The sequence below is a fragment of the Lathyrus oleraceus genome, chromosome 5 (assembly GCF_024323335.1).
Source record: "Lathyrus oleraceus cultivar Zhongwan6 chromosome 5, CAAS_Psat_ZW6_1.0, whole genome shotgun sequence".
In the NCBI taxonomy this organism is placed as follows: Eukaryota; Viridiplantae; Streptophyta; class Magnoliopsida; order Fabales; family Fabaceae; genus Lathyrus; species Lathyrus oleraceus.
Genome location: NC_066583.1, coordinates 433,383,722 through 433,396,738, shown reverse-complemented (window position 1 = coordinate 433,396,738; position 13,017 = coordinate 433,383,722). Strand labels below are relative to the sequence as shown.

General features: G+C 34.6%; 1 protein-coding gene across 1 annotated transcript; it reads left to right on the top strand.

Moving 5' to 3' along the window:
* The first annotated feature begins 2,498 nt into the window (after window positions 1-2,498).
* On the top strand, window positions 2,499-9,602 carry LOC127081201 (uncharacterized). Its single transcript, XM_051021486.1, has 2 exons — window positions 2,499-3,001; window positions 9,458-9,602. Exons 1-2 carry the CDS (start codon window positions 2,499-2,501, stop codon window positions 9,600-9,602), a joined length of 648 nt encoding a protein of 215 aa, XP_050877443.1.
* Window positions 9,603-13,017: the final 3,415 nt, after the last annotated feature.

The following is a 13,017-nucleotide window of genomic DNA, read 5'->3' as shown; positions in this document are numbered from 1 at the left end:
GTCGTTAAAAATAACATTATAACGTTATTCATGTTCTAAAACATTTAAAATAAAATAAAAAATCAAAATCAAATAAAATGTATGGAGAATTTTATAATTTTCAAAAAGGTAATGCTAACTTGTGTTTTAGGGGTACAAGTTAAGAAAATCACTTATAGAAAATTTATATTGAAAAAAATAATTAAAAAAATAATTTTATATTTTTATTAAAATCAATACAGAATTTTCAAGATAACATTCCTAATTTAGTTTTTAACTTAACATTACCCTTTTCAAAAAACACTGTATCAAAAACATATCGCTAACATATTTTGAAAATTAAAAAAAAATGAATGAAAAATATTGATAGATAACATTGATTGAGTGGTAGGAAGACTGACTACTTTTACTTTGATAAATACTTATCACGTCGCTAATTGGTGACTATTCTGACATGTTAAAATGACAGAGCTAACGAAATGGAAAACACGTGGTTAAACTAACTACACTTTAGATTTACAACTGAATCCCACATCGGTACTCTGCCTATTTAATTCCATACGATGCACTGCTCCCCCATTTTATTACAAACCAGAAACATCAATATCTCTAATTTTCCTCCTCAATTCATATTCTTCATTCACATCACTTCAATTTTTTGATTTTTTTCTTCGGTTCATATATTTCAATGATTGAAAGTTGCTCCATTTTTCTTATCAAAATTCAATCAGATTCAAAATAAAAAGTTCTTCAATTTATTATCATATGAAAAACCCGTCATTAGCAAAACACTTAAAATAAAATAAAAAATGAAAATCAAGTTTTCATATAAGAGAATTTTAATTTTAATTATTTAAAAATTATTTGGTATATTGGTTAAAAACGTAATTTATGTTTTATTATTTTATAGTTAAAATATATATATATATATATATATATATATATATATATATATATATATATATATATATATATATATATATATATATATATATATATATATATATATATATATATAATAGTACATTATAAAAAATCTGTTTGGTAAGATAAAAACAAAGAGTTTTAAATTTTTCAGCTCATTTTTATAAAGAACTTTATTTAATAATTGTTGTTTAACTTTTAACTTGCAGTTTTTTTATAAAAATTTGTGTTTTTTTCTAAAAAATTATTTAAAATAGCGTTTGAGTTTGTAACTTTTACCTTCGTTATTTTTTCTTTCATTCATATCTTTATTATTTTAACAAAAATCTATGTTTACCCTATACAAGACCGATCTTGGGTCCGAACAAGAAGCTCCATAATTCACGGCCTCCAAAAAATAGGAGTCTCAATTTTTTTATATTTAAGTAGTCGTATATCAGACCCAATCAATAATAGATTCATTAAAGCAAAAATAAGTTAATCAAATTGTAAAATAATAGGCCCAATTAATAATAGGCCATGCAAAACAAAACCAATAATTATTGTTAAATGAAAAATAAAAATTATCTCAATATTAATTTGTCTTTAGATTTTCCAATAGCCAACAACAGGATTTAGCCAATATCTCAATAATTTGTTTTTGGGTAATGCTGACCTGTGCCCGAAGGGCACATGTTAAGAAACCCACAAATAGAAAAATTGTTTTGAAAAAATAAATAAAATTATTAATGATAAGTTTCTAATAAATTCAATAAACATTTTTCAAAAATTTATTTCTATATTCATCTCTTAACTTATGCCCCAAGGGCAGTTTTTTCATTCACAACCCAGACATCACATTCTCTTATTTGAAATTCTCTCACTTTTCGTCAAATACACCGTCAATTTTGGAATTTTTTCTTAATCTCTATTATTATACATATATGACTTAATTGTTGAAATTAAATTAACTTCCAACTTAATCAAAATTATCACTATGTGCTTATCTTATGTCAATTAAGAAAACAATATCAAAAATTTACTATCATAAACCAATTTACTTTAACCTATCTTTTTCACTTTTATAGTTTCTTTTAATCATTACTCATATTATAAAATAAAAATGCTACTAACTCTTTATTTTCTATGTGGTATTTTATTTTCATTGGGTGATGTTAGATTTAAAATAATCAATTCGGATTAAGAAATAACTTATTCTAAAAAATGTTCATTTGATCTTTCTAAATATAATTAATTAAATATTACATATTTGTGTAATTTGTTAATTTTATTTGTTGTGTAAATGTTAATTTTATTTATTAATTATTTCTTAATTTTATTTATTTATCGGTTCAATTTCAATGTTGTGGAATTTATCGGTTCAACTTCAATGTTGCGGGATTGATCACTTCCAATTTCAGGTTCTAAATTTATTTTTATTATTCCTCTATGCCTCCTAAGATTAGAAAGTTTGATTCTGCGTGTGAGAAGCGTAAGAAAAAGAAAATACTTGATGAGTTAACTCAATCTCAATCAGGAGCTCTTGATAAATTTATTATAAAAGAACCACCAATTATTGTTGAAATCAGAATGTTGATGTTGGAATTATTGAAAATATGGAGAAAAATGATAATGTTAATGCTACCGAAAATGATAATCTAGATGCTAAAAATATGGAGGAAAATGTCAATGTTAATGTTGCTGAAAACGATAATTTAGATGATGCAAATGCTGATAATGCTAATGAAAACGGTGAAGATATAGATATTTTTGATCCAACAATATGGGATTCTCTTAAGTCTAGAATGATTGATTTATTAGCAACAAAATGTCCTAAAAGAGATGTGTTTATTGTGAAGGGTCCTAAAGATAAATCATTTAGACGTTTTATGGCTAATTTGTATACTAGAATTTTACCAAATGGAGAGAAATGTGATAAAGATTGGCTTGTTTATTCAAAAAAGCTTGATAGAGTATTTTGTTTTTGTTGTAAAAATTTTAAAAGAGAGATTCGTATATGTCAATTAGCAAATGAGAATTTTTGTACTTGGAAACATGTTGGTGAAAGATTTAGAGAGCATGAGGTGGACATGGAAAATGTTCACAATATGACTACTTGGTATGAGTTGTGTAAAAGAATGCAAAATTTTCAAACTAATGATAAAACAACTCAAATATTTATTGAGAAAGAAAAGGGGCACTGGAAAAATATTTTAAAAATAATTATTTAAATAGTAAAATTTCTTGCTAAACATAATTTGGCATTTTGTGGTTCGAATAAGAGATTGTACCAAAATAGTAATGAGATTTTTTTTGGCTTAATTGAAATGTTAGCTGAGTTTGAACCAATTGTCCAAGAATATGTTAGACGTATTACAAATGATAATGTTCATGTTCACTTTCTTGGGCATAAAATTCCAAACGAGTTAATACTTTTGCTTGCTTCTGCAATAAAAAATGAAATCATTAGAAAAATCAAACAAGCAAAGTATTTCTCAGTGATACTTGATTGTACTCCTGACGTTAGTCACCAAGAGCAAATGTCTTTGATAATACGATATATGGATGTTTCTTCAAATTCTGTTAAAGTTGAAGAATATTTTTTTGGATTTTTAAATGTGAATGATACAACTGGTCAAGGTTTTTTTTATATTTTATAACATGAATTGAAAAATCTTGATCTTGACATATTTGATGTACGGGGACAAGGTTATGATAATGGTTCAAATATGAAAGGAAAACATCAAGGTGTACAAAAGAATTTTTTATACATAAATCCAATAGTCTTTTATACTCATTGTGTTTGTCATAGTCTTGATTTGACATTGTGTGATATGGCTAACTCTTGTCCTAAAGGTGAAGTTTTTTTGGAGTTGTTCAACGCATTCATACTATTTTTGCTAATTCTACTAAGAGATAGAAATTTTTAAAAGATAATGTAAAATGGTTGACTCTAAAATCATTGTTATCCACTCTGGGAGAGTCATGTAGATAGTGTCAAAGCTATTGAAGCTAGCGGAAATATACCCGAACGTATCGCACGCTCGAACATACAACGGAGTCGCCATCAAAATTTATTTATTCCAGAAGGAAAGGGAAAACATCGATAAAACCCAAGGGAAAGAGATATGTTGGGTAAGGAAGTCGGTTATTCAAGGGGAAGGTATTAACACCCATAACATCCATGGCACTCCATGGGAACCGTTTTGATTGTTCTCGCTCAAATAGGTGTGATATCTAAAATTACTCGCAAAAGAATGGAGGAAGGAAGGAAAATAGATAAAGTGCTCGGTGAGGATTAGGGCCCTCATGCCTACATTTCCTCATAGTGCAATGAGGAATTCAGAGCTTCGTAGTTCAAGGAACTAGAGGCGGGAGATGAAAAGGAGTGTGATCAAGGTATGCTATGAATCAAAGGATAGTATTTTTAACTCCAACGAGGGTGAAAAGATGAACCCAAGAGTAAGGTGGATATCACCAGTACGCGAGCTAGCAGGACTGCCGCTATAGGGTAATGCCGAAAAGAAATACTGAATTAAGTGTTTGGGCATAGTCTCAAACATCTCTTGGTTCACAAGGTGACGCAAGAAGGAGCACAAAGAAGTAATGTATTTGGCTCAAAGATAACCGATATATCACGTGAAGTGAATGAGGTAGAATATGAATGTAAAAGATATGAATGGTGCCCTAAGGCGGAAGGAGGAATAATTAGAAGTATGCTCGCCAAGGATTCGCATCCTCGTGCCTACGTATTATCATTGTGCAATGGGAAATTCAGAGCAATCGTAATTCGGAACCATGAGAATAAAGGGAAAGACATACAGTGATGAAGAGTATGACTTGTACCAACATAATGGTATCAAAAAGGTATTTGTCCAAGCAACAGGGACTCACAAGACAAACCCAATTTTAGAGATTAATTGCCATGAAACAAGGAGAGAGATATTTGTCTAAGCAATAGGGACTCACAAGACAAACACCAATTCAAGGAATGATTGCAGTACTATATAGTACAAGGAATAATGTATCACTGGATGGGGAACAAACACATCAAGATCAAATAAAAATAGTATCTCGAATCCAAGAAGGAGATAGACTCTGAATCGAAGAGCAAGGCAGGCGTTCACCAGTACGTGGGCTAGTAAGACCACCACTATAGGGTAAAGCTAAAAAGAAAGGTTGAATTAAGTGTTTGGGCATAGTCACAAACAACTCTTGATTGATGAGGTGAACCGTCGCTAGATCCTCCTAAAAGGATAGACAAGGAGTCGAGAAGTATAGTTGATATCAAAAAGATGATATTGATTGAATGAATGGAGAATTATTGATTGATAAATGGGGTAGCTCGTGAAGAAACTGGATTCTCCTACCTACGTATCCTTATAATGCAATAAGGAAATCAGAGCTTTCGTAGTTCATCCCACTAGGGCTGAAAGTAAGGTGATTGAGGCAAAAGAAGATGATTGAATGGTTGAATTGAAATGATTAGAATGGAGAATGAGTAGACTTGATAGTTGTAAGAATCACACTAAAGTCTATGAGTAAAGGTGAATATGATAAGCAATGAGTCAAACGTCTCGCACCCAAAGATATCCAGAATGAGTGTAGGAAAGCTCTAGTCTCATTCCTTCTTTACTACTTAAGGCTCGTGGCATGTAACTCTCGCCTTAACTTTCAAGTGGAGAGAGAAGAATCTTTGTTGTTTCTTATGTTAATGAAGACCTTATCAATCGTTCGATTCAAATCGCACTAAAGTCTATGAATAGAAGTGGATACGATGAGCGCTTGGTCATTTGTCCCATACCCAAAGATATCCAGAATGAGGGTAGGAATTCTCCAGTCTCATTCCTTCTCCATTGCTTAAAGCTCGTGTCGTACAACTCGAATCATAATTGATAAGTTATTGACGAAGTCCTTTATTTGTTGTATGATGCTTTATGAAGGGAGAGAGACTTGGCAATCATATGATTAGAATTGTGCTAAAGTATAGGAATAGAGGTGAATACGATGAGCATTGGGTCATTCATCCCATACCCAAAGATATTCAGAATGGGGGTAGGAATTCTCCAGTCTCACTCCTTCTCTATTACTTAAGGCTCATGCCACACAATTCTAACTTTGATTTAACAAGCTCTTTTAATTTGCCACCTTTGATTTCTTATAGTATCCACTGCTTGGTATGACTGAGGATGCTTGATTGAAGATCTTGACTTGAGGCTTCGAGCTCCACAGCTTAGAGAAAAAGTCTTATTAAATGACCAAGGGTCTTTTGGTCATTCAAACTAGACTGTGGGATTATACAAGTTCAAATGATTTAATTTTTCAAAATTACTTTTAATCAACTTAATCGAAGGGTTAAGGTTTGATTATAAACTAGGTTAAGACCTAATCTAATGGTTAGAAATTGATCAAACTATACTAAGGGATTATGTCATGGTTAATCAAAAATCTTGACTAAAATTCTATGTTAAGAATTCTAAGGGGGCATTTTATTTTGGATTAAAATTTCTATGTAAGATTTCTAAAGGAACATGTGATTATATGGTGAAAGTAACCAAAATGACCTCTAAGGGGTAAAATGGTCATTTTACAAAATATTTGATTAAATTTCTACTCAAGCAAAAATCAACTACAAATCAAATCTAAATTCTTAAACCAAATCGATTAAATCTAATTCAAAAAAATCAAACCTAATTACAACTAGAGATTAATATTTCTAATTCTAATTTTCTCTACTAATCCTAATTAAGTTTTAACACTAAGTTCCAATTAACCCAAACAAGACTTAATACTAATAAAGAACCTAATTAGTCACAACTCATTTGATTAAATCCTAAAACGTCTAATTAGTCCTAATTAAAGATTCTAAAATCTAGGGTAATCTTAAAAAGTGAATTAATCTCATCTAAACTTAATTAAGCTAAAGTTTCAATTAACGCTAATTGTATCCAATACTCAAAAATTAAAATCCTAAATCTAAGATTCTAATTCTCCTAATTAAACTTCTAATTTCTTAGTCAACAAGATTAGTAACTAAGAAAGGATAAAAAAAACAAAACAAAAAGGGAAATGGGTTAGATGGGGGTGCAGGCCCTATTTAGGGTGTGGCAGGAAGCCCACCGTATGGGCTCAAATGGAGACAAGGGCCATAGTCCAAAGCGTAATAGTACAGGGGGTGTGGATCTCAGCTTTGGGACGTTGATGGTTAAGGAAAATTGGGCTTAAACCCAACAACAACAAACAGGCCCTTGTTTGAAGCCAAGTTCTACCCCCCCCCCCCCCCCCCCCCCCCCACAATTGAATTTGAAATAGGCTCAGATGCACACTCCCTTCACTCACCGTCTCAGGTTAATGGCCTTCACGAGCCACCATGGGCCACCGCGTTGGACGTCACTCCCGGCGGCGGTGACCACCAGAAATACGAATGAAGTACTCCAATAGACGTCTCCTCACCTCCTCATTTCGAATACAACTCCAATTTCTAAGTGAAACCGGATTCATCATCAAGAACAGGACGAACTGGGTTAAAAACCCTAGAAGTATAGACACTAATTACATGGTGAGGTCTAAGATTTGGAGGTCTAATTGTCAGGGCTTTGAATCGCCCCTGAGTAAACTACAAGATGATAACAGCAACACAACAAAATGGCAAGGATGAACCTACCTCCGAACCCGAGGATTGCTCCAGCGAAGCGTTCAAATTGGAGATGACGAAGTAAGAAAAGGAAAATCACTTGGTTAATAGGTACGATCTTGCCTCTTTCTCGTGGTATCGTTCTTCTTTTATTTCCACTTCTTCTTCCAAAACCTTCTATGAAACGATTGGACTGAGAGGGATGGAAAGTTTAGCTCGCTTTTCTTGAAGCTCCAAGGTGAAGCTTCAATGGAGTCTTGAGTAGAGCTTTGAGTGAGAGGGGATAGGATTGGGATTTAATGAAAGCAGAGTGATAGAGAAACTGGAATTTTTGATCCAGCCCCAATGATTTGCAATGATGAGGTTTTTATAGAACTCATGGCTTGTAATAAAATAGGGCAGGTAGTTAGGTCAGCTTTTAGGGCAACTTTGGGATTGATTATTCTGGTCAGAGATAGTTAGTGATAACTCACTGAGTTGAGTTTCTAACTCAATTAGTTAGTGATAAGTGGGATTGGTTAGGTTAGTTTTAACTAGGGGAATTGGTCATGAATGTGTAACTGGTTCTATTGTGACTGACTTAAGGTTATGATTGGTTAAAACTTGAGTAAGTTTTGGATGGTTGAGATTGTATTTTGGGCAACTTTGATTTGAGTGTGCAATTGCCTTATTCTTCTAGGTGAGATCCATGGTTAATAGAAGCCTACTATACTGCTTGTCAAGAGGGGTTTGAATGACACATTCCGTTGATCCAATATGAACTCAGTGCACCATTTCCCTTGCCTTAATCATAAAGCTGATGCCATTTGAAGATGCTTGAATCATTGAATCACCATGGCCATGATGTTGTAAGGCTCTCATGTTAGTCCTCAAATCCTGTTAGCTAGTGGATCATCTCTCTTTATGCTGTTTTTTTTTCTTTTGTCAACATATACTCTGTTAATGGTTGCTCTAATAATCGTCTTGCTGACTTGGTTTCAATGTGCAATGTCTCACCTGGTTCCACAAAATTATGCAATCTCAATGGCAGTTAGGCATTGGTGAGTGACATTAGCTTGATGTACCATTTGGTTAGTTATGGCACTGCTTGAATGTTGCTAGGTATGCTATACTATCATTGCTGGATGCTTGCTGTTGATTCAATTTCTTTGTTTTGCTCTGCATTGCCAACTGATAGTGAGTTGTTTGTGAATTGTGTTGCACTTGGTTATTGCAGATTTATTGCATTCATAATGTGCTTGGCAGAAAACTTAATTATGAGGGGTGTTTGTGCAGTGAATTTGAAGATGGATCAACTAGTTGTTTGATGGACTGTTGTTTAGAGTTTTGTTCAATGCTTGTACTGAAAACTGCTGTGACCTGGATGTATTTATGTAAGTTAGGGTCTGCTGCATAACTGCCATGCTGCTTCCTTTGATTGGACTGATAACATTGTTGGTACTGTCATGATGATTTGTTGTTGTAAGATGTCTGTTTGGCTTGCTATGCGTCATGGTGATTTTCCTGGTCATTGATGATAGAAAATGTTAGTTAGACTATTGTGCAGAATGTTGTGTAATTTGAAATGGCCATGTGGAGGTTTAACATGTGTGCTATAGGTTTTGCTCATGGTTTGCAAGTGGTTGGCCCAACCAGTTTGTGCAACTGCAGGATGAATTCTTCATGGCTTGTTCCTAGTTATGCTGTTATGGTTGGATGTTGGCTGCTGAATTGTTAATGCAGGCTTGGTGTATGAAGTGAAGTGATTCCAAGTTATGGTTTTGGTAGTTTTCTAGTTAATATAAGTTTATGTTTAAAATAACGTGTGAAAAAATATTATTAAGCAATTAGTTATTAATTTTGTTAATATTTGTAGTTATTTTTTTATCAAATTTTTTGAATTGCTCGATAGATTAAAGTAACTTTTATAATTAAAATGACAACGATTTTGTAAATGTGCAGTATGAAATATTTTTGGTACTATTGTAGTTGGATGTACTATAGAACATTTTCAGAAAGACGTAGATTTAAACCAAATTTGAAGGAGTTAACGGGTCTATCACATGGAAAATCGCTCAAGAATGTTGTTGAAGCAAAGGGGGAGTAAGATGTCCATGTCTAAAATGAGAAGTAAACTTATACTAGTCAAAAAGTACATGTGTGTGTGTTCCCCCTACAAGGGCACGGAGACTCGGAGGTCTTAGTAGGTGTATAACACGTTTTGGTGGTGAGGACTTGCTCACGGAGGCGATAAGCCATATGCTTTGGTGTTTGAGGATATTTAAGGGACCAACTCACGTGAGGTGAAAGGCCCTGTTGGTGGCCAACAATACTTGATTGTAGGCGGACAGTTAGGTTAGTCACATGTGTGTTAAGGTCGTAACGAACGTGGTGCTCTTTTAGTTGTGGATAATGTGTATGAGTTAGAGTCCCCCTCCGCCTTTTGAAGGGAGAGATGTTTATTGAGGCATCTTTGAGCCTAGAGTTTTTACCCCTTTTCGTGGCCTTAACCACTCTCTTCTTATTAGGGGAGTTATTTGACCACCGATCTTCTACGAGTCAATGGATACTCTCTCTTTCTTAACTCTCACATTATGGATGCATATGGTCAAGTCGCCTAGATTCCACTTAGGTAGAAATATTATTAGGCGAGAGCACCCTATTTTAGGATCCCTACAAATATAACACTACATAGTTCCTCAAGCACGGTGGTTTTTCATAAGGGCAAAGTGTTTAAAATTCTTGTACCTTTTCTGAAACACGTTCCTCGCTCTATCGACGATTTTTTTAACTAAGGGTGGCAGCCTTCGCTAGGCTAGTCCCTCTGCGAAGGAAGAATCCCCATTATGAAGGTACTTTTATTAGTAGGCAAGGTGATTGTGGTCCCTCTTGATGAAAACATGGGCGTCTGGTGAAGATGCAGACGGTTCAGCAGCGGGTGGTGCTTTCTTTTTCCTATGACACTACCGACGCCCGAGGGACGATGCAAGGTGAAACCTCACGGATAGTCGAGAATAACCCTCATAAGGTTTCCAGGAGGGTAGAAAGTTCTTATGGGCCATCAGGAAATTGAGAGAATGACCTTAAACTAGAATGGTTAATGGATGTTCCGGCTCCTTCTGAACCTTTTTTGTGGCATGGTCAAGCCTTTAATGCAATGGATTTTTCCTATCGATTTTTCTCTTTCCCTAAGAACTTCCCGGGTGATTACCGACTACTTTCTTCTATGTCCCTCACTCAATTTCCCACTTTACTGGAGGCCCAACTTATAAGGTGTTTTATGGTGGGAAGAGCATTAAGAGAGAGAGACGACCTAACACCTTGGGGGAGGCTATAGTTAGGGGCCATCAACCTGAACAAATGCACTCGCGAAGGTGGGTTGACGTTAAAGCATACAAGGGCTAGTAGGGGTGATCTGAAAATGCTTATCGAAGGAGTGGCCACTTAAACTCTTATTCAGCATGAAGAAGTGGATGACTTGAAGAAGTCGCATGAGGAAGCTCAGAGTACTCTTGAAAGCACAAAAGAGTAGGTCTCATAGCTTACGAATGACGTCGTGACAACCATCATTTATCACTTGTAGCGTTGCCCTCCGTTAACCCTATCTAGATTTGAACCCCATGGATACTTGTAGAGTGGTTCTGGATGGGGAAGTGGTAAATGAAGAGTTATTCCTCCTCCCCTTCCTCCTTCCTTTTGGTTGTACTTCTATTTAACCTTCCAGAGATTTTTGTAATTATTTTGGACAATGCCGTCCCCTTGGGGCGCCTTTTATATCAATTGCCTCTATTGTTAATTGATTGTTGCTTGGCCTTAATTTTTAAGACGACTTGTTCCTACGGTTGCCTCAAGGAGCGACAAGGATCTCATTTTCTTGAGGATTCAGCACATGTAATCGCCTCCATGGGCGAAAAGGATCCCATCTTGGGGATCCAACATGGTGTAGCGGGGTATTCGTTGCCATTAGACATATTGACTAAATCTAAGGTAATCTATACAAGTCGAGTCGCCACCTCACTTCTATTTATCCAAAGGAATGGTTAGAAAGCGAACAAAAACCTAAAAGTTTTATCGAATCAAAAACTAGTAAAAATGTCAGAGATTGGGGTAAGGGGGTTGGTTATGCAATGGGAAGGTTTTAAGCACCCAAAACATCCTAGGTACTCCTAGGGAGCCCTTTTAACACTTGTTGTAAGGTTGGTATTTTGTGAAAATTTATTTGTGCAAACATGATTGAAGAGATGAGAAGAGAATATACAAGTTATTTACATTCTGTGTTTGGATGGATAAACCCATTGCCTACGCACCATCTTAAAAAAGATTAGGATCAAAACCTCGTAGTTCGGGGTAAAAATCTCAAAATGAGTTGGTGAATTAATTGGTCCAAAAGCCTTAAGGTCTTTTGTTATCCAAGGGAGAAAACTCAACCTAAAACCACAAATCCACCATATGAGGATAGCTTCAACATGCTAGTGAGGGGTTAACCCTATAATAAGCATGGAAGACTCATTGTCCCTCACTAAGGATATAGGTGAGTATTACATCTACCTCCAGGATAACTCAAATCTAATAGCTAAAGGTTAGGAAAAAGTTTTGATTAAGGGAGTGGCCATTGAAACAACAAAAAGTATTTGAATGAGTGGTATTTACCAATGAAAAGTATTTACCAAATATGGTCAAAGTTGACTTAGGATTCAATTCAAAATAAGTTTTATAAAAAGAAGGTTTGAAAATCAAAAGCATAAGGCTTAGGTTTCTAATGTTCGAAAAGAAGTGTTAAATGTTTGCACAAAAAGTTTTGGCTTGGGTTAGAGTGGAGGGAAGAAGAAGAATGGCTAAAGTCCTAATCATACAAGAGATGAGGGATAAGAAGCAAGACCACAAATGGAGTTCATCTCTAGAGATCATATTGATGATCCAAGTAGCTCGCATCCTTTGGAATATGCAAGCAAAATAAGTGTAAGCTCAAGCAATCAACATAGTCAACAAGCTCCTAGAAGATTCTGAATGTCTCTTGTATCTTTCACTTTGGATGAACATGGCAATGGTTCTTCAATTTGAGCTCACATAGGATCCCCTAGCACAAAATCACACACATCAAAAGTTCTATGAAGTAAATCAAGAATGGACAAGAGTGGGTTTAGAGATTTGGTTCTTCTAATCCATCTTCAACATTAAGGTCCTTTTACTCCAATTTTGCATAAGGAATGTCCTAGAAACTAAGTCCATTTGTCCATTTCTTTGCATTTGGTCCACAACAATCAAAACAAAACACAAGCACAATAATATATACAGAATTATGTGCTCAAGTGAGCAAAAGGCAAATTGCATGAACATAAACATGTGCTCAAATGAGCAAAGGGGGAAAGGAAAATGAATAATATGTGCAAAAATAGTAAATTGCATAAATGTAAAGAGCAAGAAGTAAATGTTAATGGTTAATAGTTAATGTTAATAGTTAGTGAGCCATAAGGAAAATTTAGCGCTATGTTAAGCAATCGTAATTGGACTTATGTAGAAGT

Excerpts from the sequence above, each read along its gene's own strand:
- LOC127081201 (XM_051021486.1), top strand. The coding sequence starts at position 2,499 with ATGGAGAAAAATGATAATGTTAATGCTACCGAAAATGATAATCTAGAT. Across the intron at positions 3,002-9,457 it reads GTTCACAATATGACTACTTG|TATGAAATATTTTTGGTACT; the intron begins GTATGAGTTGTG and ends GTAAATGTGCAG.